Raw genomic sequence first — 22,410 nt, forward strand, 5'->3', positions numbered from 1 at the left:
CTGGAAAATCTACTCTTCTGTTAGGCTGAAACTCTAGCAGCTACGGCACATTCTCACCAGTCAGATACTCCCATTCAAGACACTGGCCCTAATGAGAATTGCACTCATTAAAGCAGCAGGGGCTAGCAGGGGCTTCTAGATTCATCTAGTGACCAGCATTAGAGGTGGAAATGATCACAGAGACACTCAAAGTCCAGATGTGACAGCAGGGGCACCCTATCTGGGCTACTCCTGTGGGGTGACTTTAAGAATTAGTCCAGGGAATTCCCTGGATGTCCAGTGGTTAGGACTTGGCACTTTCACTGCGGGGGGGCCCGGGTTCAATCCCTTGGTGGGGAACTAAGATTCCACAAGCTTTGCGGTGAGGCCAAAAAAAAAATTAGTCCAGTAGTCTAACATAAGTTATAAATACTAACTACAGTCTGATAATCAGTACATAATGAGGATGGTAGCAGCTATGCGAATTTTCTTCTAAAATTTGTCTTATTTTCCTTTACACCAGAAATTTTCAAATTTTAGTTCCATCAGATTCATCTAAAGGGCTTGATAAAATACAGATCGATGGGCCTCACCCCCAAAATTTCTGATCCTAGTTCTGGGATGGAGTTATCAAATTTAAATTTCTATAATATTTCCAGGTGATGTTGATATGCTTCTCAATGCTACCTGCCCACACATTTTTGTGATTAGCTCTTATTCATTCCTGAAGTTTCAACTTAGCTGTCTCCTTCCTTGGGAAACCTTCACTCCTCTTGCCACCAGTGCGCTAGACATCCCCACATAAGGCTCTCACACCAGTCTTGTGCTCCCACACCTTCGTGTGCCTACCAAGTGCACATCAGTAACCACTAAAACTGAAACCCTATTTTGATACATATTTGTACATATCTGTCCCAACCACTAGCCTGTGAGTGGCTCAAGAGCAGAGATCATAACTATTCTTTTTCTAAAAAAAGATAAGACAAAATACATTTTTTAAACTAAAGGCAAGATACAAAACAAAGAAGAATGTTGTATAAAGGTTAATGGGAAAATACATCAAGAAGATGTAACAACTAAGAACATAGATCCACCCAACAATATAGTCTAAAAATACACAGAACAACATACGGCAAAACAGTGAGAATAAATACATAAATCAACCATTGCAGTTATTTTAAAAAGTTGAGGTAAAATACACATTTAGTAAAGTCTATGAATACATCTTTTTCTTGACATTTTTGTTTCTTTAAAATTTTTTTACTGTGGTAAAATATACATAACATAACATTTACCATTTTAAGTGTACAGTTTATGACATTAAGTACATTCACATTGTTGGGTAACAATCCCTACCATTCAACTTCAGAACTTTTTTCATCTCCCCAAACTGAAACTCTGAACCCATTTAAACAAGAACTCTTCATTACCCCTCCCCTAGTCCCTGGTAGCCATCATTCTACTTTCTGTCTCTATTCATCTTTATATGGACAGTTTCTAGCACACTGCCCTTTAATTATATGACCTCAATAACTGCAGAACTGAGGGAGGTGAGTGACATTCTCCTTAAGCATCAAATAAAAGAACAAATGAGAATGAATTTTAAAGAGTTAAAATTCAAATAGAAATGGTATGTATTATCACTGGAATTATTAGAAAACTTGAATGACATGTTAGCTGTTAGAATCATAAGTGTATGGCTGTTTGAAACCACCATCGTGGCTCTCTACCTAGCACAAATAAATAAAAGCACTTACATTTTTAAGATAATAAAAAGATCAAATATGAGAGAAAAATCCACCAGAAAAAGAAATATAAACTATTTCCCCTTCTCCACTCAAATATCTAAGACTACTGAATTGAGTTCACGCTTCTTTGAGAATATATGCCCATCCATATCTGCAATGTCTTGCTACCTGAACCAACATGAGGAGAAAAGAGGAAACCTAATGGAGAAGAAGGTTGTATAAAAAATACAGAAATGTACATTGATATAAAAGGAAATGCAGAGATAGAAGAGCTTTCATAATCTACTTCTGTATATGGAAGCTCTTGCATTTCAAAAAAACTTGTGTCATGGAAACGTCCAAATTTATTTATTTGGTACTTACAGAAGATATAAAAGATGGACCTTAAGGTCATAATTCTTGAAAGGACTCTTAAATAATGACTCCATATAGCAGATGAATAATTTCAAGTCCTCTTTCATCCAGCACTGTATGTTCCAGTTTGCACCTGAATTAAAAATAAACTAAATTAAACCCGAAAAAAACATTCTGAACAACTCAGTGAAAGAGAAGAGCTAAATTAAATTTACCAGTGTTCTGATACAACTTCCACTGCCCATTCTGAAAGAAAAAGAACAGGCTCTAACTGGTTGTATGTGTTTGCCCATTTAGTCCCTTTGGCCTTCAATTTCCTTTTTCATAAAGTAAGAGAATTAAATTCAATTATTGTTTCTCAAACGTTTTTAAGATCCTGAACCACTTAAGTAGGACAGAAGACCCCAAAACTCACCTAGCTCAGTCCATCCTCACTTTCCAAGAGACGAGAGAACATGAAATATCAAGGTACAAGCAAATTTGGGGCAGTATTTAAGTGTCTGCTTTAGCAATAAAGCATGGTGATTCACATTGGAACTAAGATGCAATATCTTAAATTCTTGTTATTGTAATATTATAGACCCCACATACAACCTATGTGAGTATATTTCCCTGTACACTGAAAAACTCACCTGACAATGATAAACTATTAGTGATTTGTAATTTAGAGAGCAAGAATAGCAATAGTTGAAAATCATGACTAACTTAAGACAACACTAATACTTATCTTTAAGCACCACTAACATATTTCCCCATTTGAAGGATTTCTAGCTAGTAGGGACTTTGTGTAGGTTGAGGCCTATGAAGTAAACAGCCCATATGGCAGAATATTAAATGGAAATCCTGAATAACCACCACTTAACCTAGTAATTTTAGTTACAAAAACTTAAACTCATTTTAAAATAATGAATTATTAGCCTTTATATATATACGTAAAATTAAAATCTGCATCAAAATCATTTCACTTGATAATCAAAAAAAGTGCTAACATTTTTTGATCATTTCACAGCTCATCACAGGGACCCTAACATTTTAAGTTCATTCTTAATATATTTAATAATCATTGGAATGGCTAAGTTAAGTTCCCTTACAAATTAAAAAAGTGTGTCATTTAAAATTAACTTAAATGCTTATAGCGTCAGTTGGAGACACTGGGAGTTATTATTTCTAACTTGTTTTAAAACTCTGATTTTATTGCACAGTTATGCTTTATCCTTACTCCTAACCTGATTTCAACAAACTGAGTGTTTCTTCCATCTAATCAGTGGTGCTTTGGCCCTCCAAGGGACATCTGGCAAAGTCTGGAGATATGTTTTGATTGTCACAACTGGGGAGTGAGTGTTAACAGACATTAAGTGGGCAGAAGGCGGGGATGCTTTGAACATCCCACAATGCACAGAACAGTCCCCCATAACCAAGAATTATCTGGCCCACAATGTCAATAATTTTGAGGTTGAGAAATTCTGACTAACCCTACATAGGAGTGTTATATTATGTACGTCTTTATTTTCATACTGTAGGTCTCTAGAGTGCTAAGTCAATTGTCTCTGCTCTATTTAGCTTTTCCAGAGGCTTGGAGATAATTTTGTTGTTTAGATTTCCAGATGCAGAATTATTAACAACATGAGCTACATTTAGTATGCATTATACGTAAACAACAAAAAAAACCTTGATTTGGTTTTTTGATCTCTCCTTGGTTACGGAGAGATTCCTTGCTTGCTTTAACTAACTCAACAGTATTATCTGCCATTTGATATTTTATCTACTTAACAAAAATAAGTTGTACTTTTTCCATTTTAAAGCCAATTTAGAAGACTACAAGAAATATATTTTAAGGTTAAAAAGTTCCCTCATTACACTTTTATTTTATTTTTAGGGGATAGAAAATAATTGGGGACTTATTAGTTTGGTCCTAATTTTATTACTAATATAAAATGATAATGTGTGCTCAGAATCACATCCATAAGACATCTATTTCACACAGGTTTCAGAGAATAGAACCATTTTGTTCAATACAGTTAAGTAAGAGGTAATGCTTGGAACATTAAAATACTTACCTATTTGTTGAAAAACTAAAGAATTTACTGTTGAAACAAATGCCTTCCCTTCAATGTTGTCTGCATGTACAGAGCAGTTTTTATCTTCCTCGCTCCAAAAGCAACAGTGGAAAGTTGTTTTGGATGATAAGTTAGATAAGTAGGTACCACTTGAATTAAGTTTAGTTTCAACAACTGCCTCATAATGTCCACTCAAATTTGAAGTGTTCTTTGAGATTCCAGCAGGCAAGAGGAAGTCATATGTTGTATTTGGTGGCATGCAAGACAACTTAAATTTCCAGGGAGTAATTGGATATGCCAAGTTAAATGCAGTTATCACATAAATAAATTCTGTTAGGACATTTAAAAGACACACAGAAAAGCAATTAATCATTTTGACTAGACATAAATAGGAAGTATCTAAGATTAAGCCATGTAGTCCTCAATAGTAATTACTTAACTTTCTAAGTGCTCAATCAGTGCCTAATGCATAGCTCTGTGCTTCCACTGAACAAAGTGTTACACTTAAAAGGGTGCATTTATTTATAGAGGTAACTTCACTCTTTAGCACCCCTTTTTGGAAATTCACACTTCATTTTCCTCATTAATCTAACATCTCATATTTATATTTTAATGATAGGAAATTATAGCTAAATATTCCAATTTCCTTTTCTAAAAAATAAATTATTCTAATGAACTTCCAGCATAAATGGTATCTGGATGTGCAATTATATAAGCAAACATTAATGTGCTGTTTTAATATTTCTTAATGAGAATAACACCAAAATGTTAACACTACTTTCACTGAGTGCTTTTAGAAAGGGTTTGTCTTCAACATCAGGACAGCTGGATGATTTCCTGAATCTGCCCATGGTTCTCCAGATATATGACATCATATAAGACATGTCCTTAATGCATTCTCCAATAATTGATGCACAATGACAGACTTCTTACAGGAAACGTCCACTGCTGATTAAAGACAATTTATCACTTTTTAGACACATAAAATTAAGAACAATTTTATAATCCTGTACCCCCCGCAAAAATCCTCAAAAGTGATACTTGTTTTTTAATGAGTAGTTGCTTGATAATAAAATAATGAATTCTCCATAATTCTTTCTTTTATAAGTTACCCTAACTATCCAACAGCTGTGTTTCCTCATATACAAAGTAATGAAGAATGAAAATTCTAAGAATTTTTCATGGATTTGTATAGAATGAGACTTTTGAAGGATTATGGTAAACGTTAAAATGTAAGAAAATAGAAATTTTTAAAAAAATTCACAAAAGTATTGTTCTAAATTACAAAAGTAATACATGTAAAAATATTCAAATACACAAGTAATGACTGTTAACAATTTGGTTTCTAGAACTTTCTATTAATGTTAATTAATATAAACATGTATCAGATGCAAAAATTAAGGCAAAAATGATTAACACAACTAGTATTATTTTTCCCACACTGATAACAATTAGGTATTATAACATCACCAAAAGTGAATCCTCACTGCAACTATGTTCCTTTGGACTTCAATCCTTCTAACATTTATTTCTGAAAGTAGAACTTACTAAAAAGAGAACTGGGTATTTCTTTCATTTTACAAAACCATGAATATGTATCGGTACTAATTAAAAGCATTATATTTTCTAGCTGCACATGGAAGATTCGGTTGGCTGAACTGAAATTAGCCTAAAATCCTCAAAGAAGTATTTAAAACTTAAAATGTAATAATGAATGTCTTAGACATAGTAACTACTGAATTAGTTTAATTAAAAGATGATTCTATTTTGTTTACATGCTTCCTTTGCAAATGATATTTCTTTCCCTCCAAAGAGGGAAATATATTCATCTGAAGGCATATGTTATCATGTTATCATATGACATCTGTTATCATCCTATCATATGTTATATATCAAGGCCCCAGACCTCTTCCAATTCACAAAACTTGACCAAACCACAAACCTTTTGAAAAGCCAATGTGAAACATTAGCATGGAGCCTAATAAAAATTAGATAGAGAATGTAAGAGAGAATGTTACCACTCTTTGATAGCCCTCTGTGGTCTAGTTTTTCTGAAATCTGTAACAGTGGAATTATCCTGGATATTTTCAGTAAATATAGATATGGCTAAAATGACAAAGAACAGTATTTATAACAAGGAAAGCTCCAAGAGCACTTTTAACGATTGGAAGTTTGTGATTGACATGTACACACTGCTATATTTAAAACAGATAACCAACAAGGACCTACTGTACAGCACAGGGAACTCTGCTCAATACTCTGAAATAATCTAAATAGAAAAAGAATTTGAAAAAGAATAGATACATGTATATGTATAACTGAATCTCTTTGCTGTACACCTGAAACTAACACATCATTGTTAATCAACTATACTCCAATATAAAATAAAAATTTAAAAAAGAAAAAGATTAGAGTAGCCAAAAAGATGCCCAGAACTAGCTGACACACAGGTAATGGTTGCTAGAGAAAATAGGTTTTCTTAAAGATAGCTTGACTTTAATTTCAAAAACTTGGAACACAGTCTAGATAGATGATTTGAGTTAAAAAAAAAAATCAAAATATCTCTAGAATGCTGTAAGAAACAACTGAGAATAGTACAATGCAGAGGTTAAGCGCACTGACCCTCTGAGCAGTGGAAAATTTGCATATAACTTATAGTTGGCCCTCCCTATACACAGTTCCTCTGTATACACAGTTCTTCTGCATCTGCAGATTCAACTAACCTTGGATCGTGCAGTACTGCAGTATTTACTACTGAAAAAAATCTGAGTATAAGTGGACCTGCGAAAACCCATGCTCTTCGAGGGTCAACTATATACTCAAAAGTCACTGGCATTGTGTGACTACTTTCCAACAGAAGCCTGCTATGCTTCACAGAAATTTAAAACACAAGATTCTAAAAAAATGTCTATTAAGCTTTCTCTCGAGGATATTGGAGAGATAGGAATAGGTAGGAGGAAGACTAGTATACATTTAATTTTTGAAAGCATTCTTCTGGTGATAGTCAAGGTGGGAATTCCCAAGGTATACACCATCCCTTGATAATATCCCCTTATAACATTATCTTGTCATTGTTTACCAGAGTCATAATGGGGAATACCATTTAAAATGACATTTCCTTTCCATTTTAGAACAAATCTGTTATTCTGTATGGTAGCCATTTATTTTAAATATTATCACCAAGTAAACTGCTCCTGGATACAGACAATTAAAGTTTTGACTATCATCTGATATACATATTCATAATTTAATAATGCTACATTTGCTAAATAAAATTAAAATATTTAAATGTCTTGATATCTTGTTTCCAAGTATGTATAAGGGTGTTAATGTGTATGTATAAATATTCTGCACTGTAAAAGAAAACCAAGTTAGAAAATAAATGATGGGCAAGGAGAAAAAATTTGCAAAGTGTAATAAATTCTTAGGGCTTGTGATGGTTAATGTTATGTGTCAACTTCACTAGGCCCACAGGGCGCTCAGACATTTGGTCAAATGTTAATCTGGGTGTGTCTGTGAGGCTGTTCCTGGATGAACCAGTAAACTGAGCAAAGCAGATGCCCTCCCTGATGTGGGTGGGCCTCATCCAATCAATTGAAGACCTAAATAGAACAAAAATGACTCGGTAAGAGGGAACTCCTCCTGTTTGACAGGCTTGAACTGGGACATCAGTCTTTTCCTTCCTTTGGACTCAAACTGAAACTTTACTCTTCCTGGGTCCCAAACCTGCCATTGTTTAGACAGGAACTTACACCATCAGCTCTCCTGGGTCTCCAGCTTGCCAACTGCAAATCTTGGGACTTCTCAGCCTCCATAATCATGTGAGCCAATTCCTTATAATAAACCTCATCCTAGATATATACAAATCCTATTGGTTCTGCTTCTCTGGAGAACTTTGACTAATACAGAGCTAAATATCTACATTTTAGAAATTTCTAAAAATCAATTGAGACAAATAAAATCCAACAACAAAATAGTCAAAGTATTTGAATTAGAAAATCACATAAAAAAATAGAAATGGTCACTAAACAGTACTCAATCTTACAAATAACCAAATAAATAAAATTAAAGTGAGATGTTGTATTTTGCTTTGACAGGGCAAAAAGGTAAAAGAATGATAACATGCATCTTTGGCAGGAACGCAATGGAATACCACTCATACACTCATGTTGGGACTGCAAAAGGCACAGAGCTTTGTGGAGAAGATTTCACAGTATCTATCAAATTCAAACATGTGCTTACTACTCAACACAGAAATTCCTCTTTAGGAATTAATCTGTAGAAATACTCTTCCAAATACACAAAGATATATGTATACGAATTTCAATGTAGCATTATCTGTTATGGAAAAAGAAATGTCTATCAATGGGAATTGTTCAAATAAATTTATAATTTAAGGCACATTCATACAGTTCATTGTCATGCAACCATTAAACAAATTAGTAAATCAGTAAACACTGGCAAGAATAGTTGCGATGATAAATTGAAAAGCTGTTAAGTGGAAAAAAGAAAAATGCAGAATGTATAGACCAGTTCTATTTTTGCAACTAGAGATATGAATGTGTGTGTGTGTGTGTGTGTGTGTGTGTGTGTGTGTGTGTTATGTTCCTGGGAGGATACACATCACATTGTTTCCAGGAGGTTGGGAAGAGTTTTCATTTTCACACTTATACGTTTGTTTGGTTTGCATTTTTAATCATAAGCAAGAGAATTCGTAACTGGAAATGGGAAATTTGATTAGCCATTAAAGGAAACAGCATCTCTAAGGGCAAAATCTCTACCTCATATATGGATACTTAAAAAGCAAATAACTTACCCCAATGTAACAAAGCCACACAGAATTTTTGACAACTCATCTTACTTCAGAGAAGTGCGCCTGAAAAACAGTAAATCTAAAACAAATACACACGCACATAAAAAAACTGACATATACACAAGCCGTCTGTGGAAAAATATAAAAGGAAAAGGATTATAATTAAGAATTCTTTAAATTGTAATCCTCTATAATACTCTGGATCAGTATCAGTGTTTAACATTAACGTAAAACTGTAAGTTATAGATTCATTCCTATGCACATGCTATTTTACATAGTTAAAATATAAGCAATACATTCATACATGGCTTAATCAAAAAAATGGCAATGTTCCTTTATGACATGACAAATCAGGACAGGTATCACAGATGAGATTGAATTTTTAACTAAACAAAAGTGCTCACAATGTTAATTAAATATGTACAGCTGATCTAACATTATAAGTATCACACGCTTCATTTTTTGTGTGTGCTCAGTTCTTAAATTTCTCTTATTTCCTAAAGCCTTTATCTTTACTATGATACTACAAAGCCAAATGATTATAGCATAGGTAATGCACTGCACATTTATTTCCAATAAAGACGAGGAAATTTTCCCATATGCTTTTGGAAACCCCCGTTCATTTGCAAATGAGGTAATATTCATTCACATTGGCGAGTTATCAGTAATTGAAGGGAAGTCTGATGGCTTCATATATGCAGATGATAGGGATGACTTCAGAGACAAACTTCCCCATGAGTTCTACTCAATTTGAATATATTATGAATAAGATTATTTGTACTACTATGTTAACATATTGGGCTTAGATTTGTAAGGGAACACTAAAGGCTTTTGATGTCCAAGTCTTTTTCATTATCTCATATTTGGAATTCAGTTCACTATATGAAAATTAATCTGAGGTAAAACGCCCTGAATTAAGCGTCGGGAATGTTGGGTGCCAATCAAGGCTCTTTGACTAATCAGCTATAGGACTTGGGACGTCACCACTCTAGACCTCAGGTTCCTCATCTACAAATCAGACCGAAGGACGATCTCTACAATCCCTTTCAGAGCTGCCTATGATTCTGGGGAGACTTTGGTTTAAACCAGTGATCACAGCTTGAGCAGAAAGAATATTATAAAGTATTGAGTGAGAAACATGTCTCATAAGTCATATTTGAGAACTGGTAGCATGTGATGAGCAAACAGAAAAACGTGTTTGTTTAGTTCACAACTTACATGACTCTTAGGAAAAAGATGGACGAGTGTGACCATTTTGTAGTCTCATAAATTTGTTTGTCAGACTGAGTTTTTCACCAGGATTTTGGTTCTTTACACACTTGACATCAGAATGTATCTTTAGGGTTTCTAGAAATCGGTTCAGTGTGCAATCTTAATTATCTAATGGTATTAAATGTGTGCAAAGTCCTCCCAGTTTTTTTATGCTACTTGTTTCTGATACAACATTATCTCATAAAACCAACCCAAGGTCAATTTCATAATCAGGATGTGTCATAAATGCAACATATCACTAGACTAAGTGTTTCGACTGAACTGACTAGTGACTAAGTAATTCAGTCCAACAACTGATTTGACTCACTGTTAACTCAACTGATCTACTGAGTCAAGTGGATCAACAATACATCATATTGTTCTTCCTTACATAAGACAATCATTCTTTTATTTAATGTTCCAGGCAAAACACAAACTACTCTTAGGTTTGAATTCTTGCAATCAGGTTTCACTCTTCTATAACAGAGTAACAATCACAAGTGTAAAGAGGGCATAGCCGTAACATTGAAGAGACTGTGAAAGGTGATATTTACATAGACACAAAGAAAGAAATATTTATATCCACCCTAAATTGTACCAGAAAGGAATATAAGAGGAGGTTTATAAAAACGTAAATAATAGAGAAAAAATGACATATCTTAAAACTGTGAGGAAAAAAATCAAGCAAAGGGAAAGTTAATGGTAAGATGACCAAAATGAGTATAATATACAAAACGCCATTAATTGAAATTCACTTCCTACAGATGAGCTTTTAATTTGTTTTAAGACTTTTTTTAAATTCAGAGAACTTAAAGTGAAACCAACAGTTTAGGGGGAAAGTACGAATAATCTAGAAAAATAATCTAACACTAAGAACAGAAAGAAATTTTGCCTGAGTAACTTCATAAGATAACAAGTAACGTCCTCATAGGTATCCTAACAGCACCGAGTTTCACGGGAATTTAAAAATTCAGTCATTTCTCACTCCCTCCACTGCCAACACCCTGCTCCAAGCCACGATCATCTCTTCCCTGGACAATCAGAAGGGCCTCCTAACTGGTCTCCTGGCTGCAGCCCTTGCTCCCCAATTCAATCTGTTTCCAATGCAGCAGCCAGAATGGTCTTGTTAACATATGGGTCAGCCCATGTCTCTTTTCCAAAACACTGCAGTGCTCACCTTTTCACTCAGAGTAAAAGTCCCAGTCCTGTGCAACACTACAAGGTCCTGGATCTCTAGTGCCCCTCTGACCTCATCAACTGCTGCTCTCCCCTTTGCTCAAGTCGCCTTCTCAGAGGAGCCTTCCCTGAACAGCCTACCTAAAATTCCAACACCTTCCCCACCCCGTCATGTCATATCTGCTGTTCTGTTTACTTTTGTTCTCCTTATTACTTAACACTATCTAACATGAATATGGTTCATTATTTTTCTTGCTTATTTTCTAACTCTTCCTGCTAGAATGTAAACTCCAAGGGATTTTTTGACTGTGTCCTTTTCATGATATCCTTCCCACATAGAAGCCTGCCTCTCATACAGAAGGTGCTCCATATATAGTAACTGAATGAATGAGTGAAGAAATGAATAAGTGAGTGTCAAGATAAGACTCTTTCTTGAAATATCCTTCGAAATAGGCTGGTGGTATCACACCAAGACAAAATTGAATAAAAGCAATCTTTAAAAGAGGCATTCTAATATCATCCAGATACAGCTCTTTGAGAAACTGTCGTAATATCAGAGAGAATTTCAGAATGGTGATTCCTAACTATTTTTGGATCATTGACCTTGTTGAGAATTTGGTGAGAGCAATGTACCAACGGGCAGGAGGAGGCACATATACCTAAAATTAAGGCTATAATTTCAAGGGGTTAATAAACGCTCTGAAATTTATCCAAATCTCCCAGATTAAGAATTCCTAATGTAGGTAAATGAAGTGCACATCCCTCTATAACTATAGCTCCATGAATTGAGTCATTGATAGACATCAAGTTATGAGGAGCTTGAGATAATACGGCCTAACATTTCTCCTGGAATGTAATCATTCTACATTGATAGTTAAAAGGAGTAATGTGTCTTATCTGAAATATCTGAAGAAATCTTTAGTAAACTATACGAAGATTCACCCATAGTCTGATCTAAACGACACATCCATTGTATCTGGATGTACAGGCACTAATTCAATTTGCATAATATACTAAACATAGTAAAGCATATTAAACATATCACTAACTAACTCTTCAGTTATTACTAAACTTAAAACAAAAGGAAAAATAATAATCTGTATTCTACATAAATTATCATTTTATCAGACTTTAACATCTATTGTAGAGAACTTTTGTGTTATTTTTATGTATCAAATTCTACTTATATATAAACAGAATAGTCTCAATTAGTGTTTGAATGAGTCTTTGGGCAGAAAAGAAATTAACTACAACTTTCTCCAATGATCTCAAAAAGTCTCTAGATTCGTAGAAAATTTTACGAGTAAGAAAAGCAATTCTGGCAATACTGTTGTTTTGATGAACAAACTCAATGAGCTCCATCTGCCACTAATTTTTGCTTTTACTTTCTGCTAGAGAAGCTGCCATGTATCTTTCACCTAAATAACAACATTTAAGCATTTTATTTAAATATAAATGAAAAACACTCTTAGAGTATCAAAATTTAGCAAATATAGCCTGGTCTATTTCTAGTAACCTCATTATTTTAAGTATGTTTACTTTTATTTCTTCACTTAGGATGGAAATTGGTCATGTTATTCCCATTAAGTAGCTGTTATAGACTTAAATTAGTTTTTTAATTAAACAATAAATTTCTTCCTTCATCCTGGTATAAGCATTTGTCCCTTTGAAAACATAATTTCGAGCTCTTTAATTCCTGATATGACTCTAATTGTGTGTTCTTGTTGCAAATTAATTCCTTGAAATTAGAGTAATAAGCTATGATTTATTGACCTAGGTACCAAAGTCAACACAGTTGAGTCAAAACAGGCATCTTACCGATATACAAAGTAACTTAAAATCTGTACATAAATCAACTCGTTCAAATATTAGTTGAATACTTGGTAGAATGTAAGTTATTACATGGGGTGCTACAAATACAGAAATTAAGAAGAAATCATCATTTACTTTAAGAAATAATATTATTTTTTAATTTTTATTTTATACTGACATTATTTTATTATTTTACATGTCAAAGTACTATAATTCCAGTATGAATAAAGTGTCATGGGACTTCAGATTCAAGATGGCAAACTAAACAAACTGATCTTCTTTTCCTCCTGAGATGCCTTTAGAATTATAGTAAAGTCAATCCACTTAGAACAGAGAGAATGACGGGACCAGCAGCAAAAAAGAGATTTAAACAAACTTCTGGAAGTTGAAACAAAGACTAACAAAGTAGAATGAAGGAAGGAACTACCTAGGACATTTGGGTAAGGCTCTGTCATCAATGAGGAAACAAACTTGCTTGGGGGAACCCTGGATGTTGGATAGTTTGGTCTCTATATGTAATGTTTGACTTCTTTATCCTCTCATAAACAACAAAATCTAGCTCCCTGTAACTGTCAGTGGAGTGGTTTGCAAACAACCAAAATCAACTCTGGCTAGTTTAAGTAGTGCCAACTGAAAACTGTCACTTGCTATCTGGAATGAAGTCATTAGCCACTGTAGTCGCTGACCTTCAACACACCCTGAAGTGAGTTCAGGGTGGAGATCAGGAATGAGGTACTCTGCGCTCTGGGAAAACCTGGCAGAACAGGCCTTCAGATAGTTAGATATTTTCAGAAGACTTTATGAGCCCAATTTCTTGCATCTTCTCACATCTAGAAAAGCACAGTCATTAACGGAGACATCTGATCCTCGTGACTAGCAGCTACCCTCTGCCAAAATGTGTGCTTGATTGCACGTACCCCCTTCACCAAAATCACATATATACTGCCCCCCCACACACCTCTTCAGAGCAGTTTCTTAGAGCTGTCTGAGAGGCTCTCTCCCGGGCTATAGTCCTCATTTTGCCCCAAATAAAACTTAACTTACAACTCTCACATTGTGCATTTTTTTTAGTCAACGGTAGAAAAGGAACTTAATAAAGATTACTGGGTACCTCACAGAACCTCGGTGAGGACCAGAGAACCCAGCCAGTAAAGCACACAGTCAAGAACCATACCCAATATCTAATGTAGAATTGCTCTAGAAAAGACAGCGCTGACACCACAACAGGACACTGTATGCTATGACTAAAACCATAGTGCCTACTACCTCTGAGTTCTTCTGAGCTCATCTGCCCCTTCATGTCCCACACTTCTCATCTAAAATCTGGCATGAATGCCTCTAAGTGGTAAAACCTAATTCACAATCTACCTTCAGACAGCCAGAAAACTTGGTAAAATATGGATCTATAATGTGGGGAATTCCCCAAACACAAACAAAATATTCAAAGGTGTCAAATGGCCAAAGAGAATAAATAATTGTCCTTTATACTCCTATATGATAAAGGGGGGGAAATACAAGTTATCTGAGGAGAACTTGGGCTTCTAGTATAGGCTTGGCACCAACATGGTAAAGACCTTATACATCCTGATACTTAAGGGGATAAGCCTTCAGCATAAATGGCAGCTCCTTACTCAAGTGCCTAAAATGAAGCCTGTCAGATGGCAAACAATGCCCATACACACAGAATTCACATTCTTCTTATTTCTTCACATAAAGCCACCCTGAGTGGAGACATGAGCTAAGACATGAAGAAAGTCTTCAGCATAATGGAAAAATTTTGTAAAAAGAAAGATAGAAAAAGAAAACCTACCACAGGGGACACAGAGATAAATCAGAGGAAAAAAAGTAGCTTTAACAAATGTTAATGAGGATGTGTCAAAAGACTTTGCACCCATAAACTCAAAGATTTTTCTGACAAAGGAATATCAGAGGAAGAAAGAGCTTTGGGGGAAAAAAAAAAGGAATAGTTGAGAAAATTTTTTTCCAATGGAAAGGTTAGAAAACACATTTGCATAATTAATTCCTCCCCAAGGTGGGGGGGGAGGGGAATAAAGTCAAGTGATTCATATCCAACCAATAGCATTTACAGAAAAAAAGAATAAAGAGAAAATGATCAGCGAAATAATATAAGCAAATTTCCCAGGGCTGATAAGAGACATAAGTCTTCAAACTGAAAGAAAAAAAAAAAAAAAAATTCTACCAAGTTCCATAAAAGAGGAATGGAAAAAAATCCATTCCTAAACATATCATTAAGAAATTGCAGAAGAGTAAAGAAGAAGAGAAGATAGGAAGAGTTTCCAGAGAGAAAAAAATCACTAAAGGAATGATAAACAGAATTAAAACAAATGTTTCATCTCAAAACACTGAATTCTAGAAAACAATCCAGTAATGACTGATGGAAAATCATTTATAGTTTAAAATTCTATTAGCCAATCAAGCAAGTATCAGAGCAAAACAAATATATTTTCAATAATGCAATGATTTAGAAAATTTATATCCCGTGAATCTCTTTCTCAGAGGTAATTTTATGATGTATTCCAGCAAAATGAGGAATAAACCAAGAAAGAGGGATTCAGGGACTCAGGAGCCAGGAAAGCTTGACTACAACCCAGTTGATGACTCTGCAGACTTGAGAATGACCTGTCCAGATAGCAGATGGGGTACAGATGACCGCTGAAAGGAAATGGCCAAGAAAAAGGTGAGGACAGAAGGCAACTTAATGCATAATATGATTCTGAAGCTGCAAAACTTTGAAAATAAAACAAACAAAAAACCAGAATAACACGAGGGAAAAAAGGAAGCCCTAGTTCAAAATTGAAGCCACTAGTCCAAATAAGAATATGCATTCAATAAGCTTCAAAAAGAAGAATGAAATGGATTCCAAAAAATAAAGGGAATGAGTAAAAAAACTTAAAATTAAAGACATAATGAACAAGGCTCACATATCTTCTCCCAATAAGAAAAAATTCAGCTAACTGGGAAAAGCCTTATTAAAAAGTCCTGATCTAAATATGAATTGAAATAAAATATGGTACAATTTTGAGCAAATGCTGGAATTAAAAAATCCATTTGAAAGAAGAAAGAATCCCCTTAACCTTGATTCTAGGAACATTCTCCTTTGGGTGGCTGAGAAGTCATATTGAATGAAATAATCCTAGAACTCTTCCTGGTTCTGCAATGAGTAATACTTACAAAGTCACAATAACATTAATGCTGCTATTTATTTATTTTTCAACTTTTTGGCCTAACCAATGGACAAAAATGAAAAATTTAATTACAAATATTAAGCATAACATATTATCAATATTCTCACTGTACAGCTGTCAAAATTGGAGTGGTATAATTATAAAAGGAGAGATGGGGAGAAGGCAAAGGGTGAAATATCCCAACCTCATAAAGTAGGGAGTCAAGAGAAACCATCTGTAGTGAATGGAACAAGAAATGGTCGTGGAATTATAAACGGAACCAATAAAAGAGGTCAGAAAATTAATATAATTATATGTAGAGGAGGGTCAGAGAAAGAAGGTGAAATTAGTAAGCTAAATTCTTTCCTACTATGGTACTTGTTTAAAGTTGATAAATGAAAAGAAAAGGGAAAAAAGTCAATATAAGCATATTATATAGCCCTACAGAGGTAGCCAAAGGAGGAAACAAACCCAGAAATGATTAAAGTTAGTTGTTCTCAAAGTCAGGAATAAAAAAGTGAAGGGAGTGGGGCAAGGTGCCACTGTGTTTTATTACAGTAGGCTTTTGTAACCATGTGCATGGATTCTTTTCATGCAAAATTATTATTTTGTCCTTTTAATTAAATTAAGTACTAATGGATTTCAAAGAAAGTAGCTACTAACAAAGTCCTAGGAGCTAATTAAAGGTTCACAGAAATGACATATTAGTAGAACTCCAAGAAGTACAATACAAAGGGAGAGAGTAGTATTATATTTCCTCTATTCTAAGATTCACAATATTTTAACACCTCTGACACCAGGATCCTTGTTAAAATCGATGTCATCTTACAACCACTGATGGCCTGGTAGCAGCTGTGATCTCGTTGTCATTGATTGCATACACAGAAACCTGGGGTGCTTTTCTAATGACAGACTGGACAATTTTAATCCATCAATATTTCAGTTAACAAACTATTTAAAGACCATTTGAGGAAGGAAGGAATATGAGCCCTGTGTGCTATCTGAAAACCTTCTGTGGACATCTTTTGCTAAGATCAATATAGAGCCAGCATAAAATTTGCAAAATGGACCGACTTAAAAGAAAATCACAGAGATTGATTCAAGATGGCGGAGTAGAAGGACGTGCTCTCACTCCCTCCTGCAAGAACACCGGAATCACAACTAACTGCTGAACAATCATCGAAAAGAACACACTGGAACTCACCAGAAAAGATACCCCACATCCAAAGACAAAGGAGAAGCCACAATGAGATGGTAGGAGGGGCACAATCACAATAAAATCAAGTCCCATAACCGCTGGGTGGGTGACCCACAAACTGGAGAACAATTATACCACAGAAGTCCACCCACTGGAGTGAAGGTTCTGAGCCCCACGTCAGGCTTCTTAACCTGAGGGTCTGGCAACGAGAGGAGGAATTCCAAGAGAATCAGACTTTGAAGGCTAGTGGGATTTGATTGCAGGGCTTCGACAGGACTGGGGGAAACAGAGACTCCACTCTTGGAGGGCACACACAAAGTAGTGTGCACATCAGGACCCAGGGGAAGGAGCAGTGACCCCATAGGAGACCAAACCAGATCTACCTGCTAGTGTTGCAGGGTCTCCTGCAGAGGAAGGGAGTGGCTGTGTCTCACCGTGAGGACAAGGACACTGGCAGCAGAAGTTCTGGGAAGTACTCCTTGGCGTGAGCCCTCTCAGAGTCAGCAATTAGCCCCACCAAAGAGCCTGGGTAGGCTCCAGTGTTGGGTCGCCTCAGGCCAAACAACCAACAGGGAGGGAACCCAGCCCCACCCATCAGCAGTCAAGTGGATTAAAATTTTACTGAGCTCTGTTCACCAGAGCAACAGCCAGCTCTACCCAGCACCAGTCCCTCCCATCAGGAAACTTGCACAAGCCCCGTAAATAGACTCATCCACCAGGAGGCAGAGAGCAAAAGCAAGAAGAACTACAATCATGCAGCCTGTGGAACAAAAACCACACTCACAGAAAGAAAGAAAAGATGAAAAGGCAGAAGGCTATGTACCAGATGGAGGAACAAGATAAAACCCCAGAAAAACAACTAAATGAAGTGCAGACAGGCAACCTTCCAGAACAAGAATTCAGAATAATGATAGTGAACATGATCCAGGACCTCAGAAACAGAATGGAGGCAAAGATCGAGAAGATGCAAGAAATGTTTAACAAAGACTAGAAGAATGAAAGAACAAACAAACAGAGATGAACAATACAATAACTGAAATGAAAAATACACTAGAAGGAATCAATAGCAGAATAACTGAGGCAGAAGAATGGATAAGTGACCTGGAGGACAGAATGGTGGAATTCACTGCTGTGGAACAGAATAAAGAAAAAGGAATGAAAAGAAATGAAGACAGCCTAAGAGACCTCTGGGATAACATTAAACGCAACAACATTCGCATTATAGGGGTCCCAGAAGGAGAAGAGAGAGAGAAAGGACCCGAGAAAATATTTAAAGAGATTATAGTCAAAAACTTCCCTAACATGGGAAAGGAAATAGCCACCCAAGTCCAGGAAGCATAGAGAGTCCCATACAGGATAAACCCAAAGAGAAACACGCTGAGACACATAGTAATCAAACTGGCAAAAATTAAAGACAAAGAAAAATTATTGAAAGCAGCAAGGGAAAAATGACAAATAACATATAAGGGAACTCCCATAAGGTTAACAGCTGATTTCTCAGCAGAAACTCTACAAGCCAGAAGGGAGTGGCATGATATAATTAAAATGATGAAAGGGAAGAACCTACAATCAAGATTACTCTACCTGGCAAGGATCTCATTCAGATTTGATGAAGAAATCAAAAAGCTTTACAGACAACCAAAAGCTAAGAGAATTCAGCACCACCAAACCAGCTTTACAACAAATGCTAAAGGAACTTCTCTAACTGGGAAACAAAAGAGAAGAAAAGGACCTACAAAAACAAACCCAAAACAATTAAGAAAATGGTCATAGGAAAACACATATCAATAATTACTTTAAACGTGAATGGATTAAATGCTCCAACCAAAAGGCACAGGCTTGCTGAATGGATACAAAAACAAGACTCATATATATGCTGTCTACAAGAGACCCACTTCGGACCTATGGACACATACAGACTGAAAGTGAGGGGATGGAAAAAGATATTCCATGCAAATGGAAATCAAAAGAAAGCTGGAGTAGCAATACTCCTATCAGATAAAATAGACTTCAAAAGAAAGAATATTACAAGAGACAAGGAAGGACACTACATAATGATCAAGGGATCAATCCAAGAAGAAGATATAACAATTATAAATATATATGCACCCAACATAGGAGCACCTCAATACATAAGGCAACTGCTAACAGCTATAAAAGATGAAATCGACACTAACACAATAATAGTGGGGGACTTTAACATCTCACTTACACCGATAGACAGATCTTCCAAACAGAAATTTAATAAGGAAACACAAGCCTTAAATGACACAATAGACCAGATAGATTTAATGGATATTTATAGGACATTCCATCCAAAAACAGCAGATTACACTTTCTTCTCAGGTGCGCATGGAACATTCTCCAGGATAGATCACATCTATGGTCACAAATCAAGCCTCAGTAAATTTAAGAAAACTGAAACCATATCAAGCATCTTTTCTGACCACAACGCTATGAGATTAGAAATGAATTACAGGGAAAAAAACGTAAAAAACACAAACACATCGAGGCTAAACAATACGTTACTAAATAACTAAGAGATCACTGGAGAAATCAAAGAGGAAATCAAAAAATACCTAGAAACAAATAACAATAAAAACACGATCCAAAACCTATGGGATGCAGCAAAAGCAGTTCTAAGAGGGAAGATTATAGCTATACAAGCCTACCTCAAGAAACAAGAAAAATCCCAAATAAACAATCTAACCTTACACCTAAAGGAACTAGAGAAAGAAGAACAAACCAAAACCCAAAGTTAGCAGAAGGAAAGAAATCATAAAGATCAGAGCAGAAATAAATGAAATAGAAACAAAGAAAACAATAGCAAAGATCAATAAAACTAAAAACTGCTTCTTTGAGAAGATAAACAAAATTGATAAACCATTAGCCAGACTCATCAAGAAAAAGAGGGGGGGTTTCCCTGGTGGCGCAGTGGTTGAGAATCTGCCTGCCAATGCAGGGGACACGGGTTCGAGCCCTGGTCTGGGAAGATCCCACATGCCACGGAGCAACTGGGCCCGTGAGCCACAATTGCTGAGCCTGCGCGTCTGGAGCCTGTGCTCCGCAACAAGAGAGGCCACGATGGTGAGAGGCCCGCGCACCGCGATGAAGAGTGGTCCCCACTTGCCGCAACTGGAGAAAGCCCTCGCATAGAAACGAGGACTCAACACAGTCATAAATAAATAAATAAATAAATAAAAGAACGTGAATTTCTTAAAAAAAAAAAAAAAAAGAAAAAGAGGGAGAGGACTCACATCAATAAAATTAGAAATGAAAAAGGAGAAGTTACAACGGACACTGCAGAAATACAAAGCATCCCAAGAGACTACTACAATCAACTCTATGCCAATAAACTGGACAACCTGGAAGAAATGGACAAATTCTTAGAAAGTATAACCTTCCAAGACTTAACCAGGAAGAAACAGAAAATATGAACAGACCAATCACAAGTAATGAAATTGAAACTGTGATTAAAAATCTTCCAACAAACAAAAGTCCAGGAACAGAGGGCTTCACAGGTGAATTCTAGCAAACATTTAAAGAAGAGCTAACACCCATCCTTCTCAAACTCCTCCAAAAAATTGCAGAGGAAGGAACACTCCCAAACACATTCTACGAGGCCACCATCACCCTGATACCAAAACCAGACAAAGATACGACAAAAAAAGAAAATTACAGACCAATATCACTTATGAATATAGATGCAAAAATCCTCAACAAAATACTAGCAAACAGAATCCAACAACATATTAAAAGGATCATACACCATGATCAAGTGGGATTTATCCCAGGGATGCAAGGATTCTTCAATATACGCAAATCAATCAATGTGATACACCATATTAACAAATTGAAGATGAAGAACCATATGTTCATCTCAATAGATGCAGAAAAAGCTTTTGACAAAATTCAACACCCATTTATGATAAAAACTCTCCAGAAAGTGGGCATACAGGGAACTACGTCAACATAACAAAGGCCATATATGACAAACCCACAGCAAACATCATTCTCAATGGTGAAAAACTGAAAGCATTTCCTCTAAGATCAGGAACAAGGCAAGGATGTCCACTCTCACCACTATTATTCAACATAGTTTTGGAAGTCCTAGCCACAGCAATCAGAGAAGAAAAAGAAATAAAAGGAATACAAAAGGAAAAGAAGAGGTAAAACTGTCACTGTCTGCAGATGACACGATACTATACATAGAGAATCCTAAAGATGCCACTAGAAAACTACTAGAGCTAATCAATGAATTTGGTAAAGTTTCAGGATACAAAATTAATGCACAGAAATCTCTTGCATTCCTATATACTAATGATGAAAAATCTGAAAGAGAAATTAAGGAAACACACCCATTTACCACTGTAACAAAAAGAATAAAATACTTAGGAATAAACCTACCTAGGGAGACAAAAGACCTGTATGCAGAAAACTATAAGACACTGATGAAATAAATTAAAGATGATACCAACAGATGGAGAGATATACCAAGTTCTTGGACTGGAAGAATCAATATTGTGAAAATGATTATACTACCCAAAGCAATCTACAGATTCAATGCAATCCCTATCAACTTACCAATGGCATTTTTTACAGAACTAGAACAAAAAATCTTAAAATTTGTATGGAGACCCAAAAGACCCCGAATAGCCACAGCAGTCTTGAGGGAAAAAAATGGAGCTGGAGCAATCAGGCTCCCTGACTTCAGACTATACTACAAAGCTACAGTCACCAAGACAATATGGTACTGGCACAAAAACAGAAATATAGATCAATGGAACAAGATAGAAAGCCCAGAGATAAACCTACGCACCTATGGTCAACTAGTCTA

The 22,410-nt window shown here is 35.7% G+C and overlaps 2 protein-coding genes across 7 annotated transcripts in view; both read right to left on the minus strand.

Annotated features, from left to right (window-relative positions):
- LEPROT (leptin receptor overlapping transcript) overlaps positions 1 to 22,410 on the minus strand; it is a 315,620-nt gene that overhangs the window by 196,801 nt on the left and 96,409 nt on the right. The gene's annotated exons all lie outside the window — the stretch shown is intronic.
- Positions 1 to 22,410, minus strand: part of LEPR (leptin receptor) — a 125,945-nt gene that overhangs the window by 63,370 nt on the left and 40,165 nt on the right. For 2 of the 6 annotated variants that reach the window (XM_082356529.1, XM_082356530.1), the window contains 3 exons: positions 4,917 to 9,080; positions 4,139 to 4,468; positions 2,091 to 2,214 (listed from right to left, as the gene is read on the minus strand). In XM_082356529.1, coding sequence (XP_082212655.1) covers positions 2,091 to 2,214; positions 4,139 to 4,468; positions 4,917 to 5,022 — 560 coding nt within the window. In that variant the 5' untranslated portion in view covers positions 5,023 to 9,080. Of the gene's footprint in view, positions 1 to 2,090; positions 2,215 to 2,296; positions 4,469 to 4,916; positions 9,081 to 22,410 lie in introns of those variants that run through there. The other 4 variants (XM_082356531.1, XM_082356533.1, XM_082356532.1 and 1 more) reach the window with 3 other exon arrangements.

The sequence above is a fragment of the Balaenoptera borealis genome (assembly GCF_965194805.1).
Source record: "Balaenoptera borealis genome assembly, chromosome: 1".
NCBI classification, from domain to species: domain Eukaryota; kingdom Metazoa; phylum Chordata; class Mammalia; order Artiodactyla; family Balaenopteridae; genus Balaenoptera; species Balaenoptera borealis.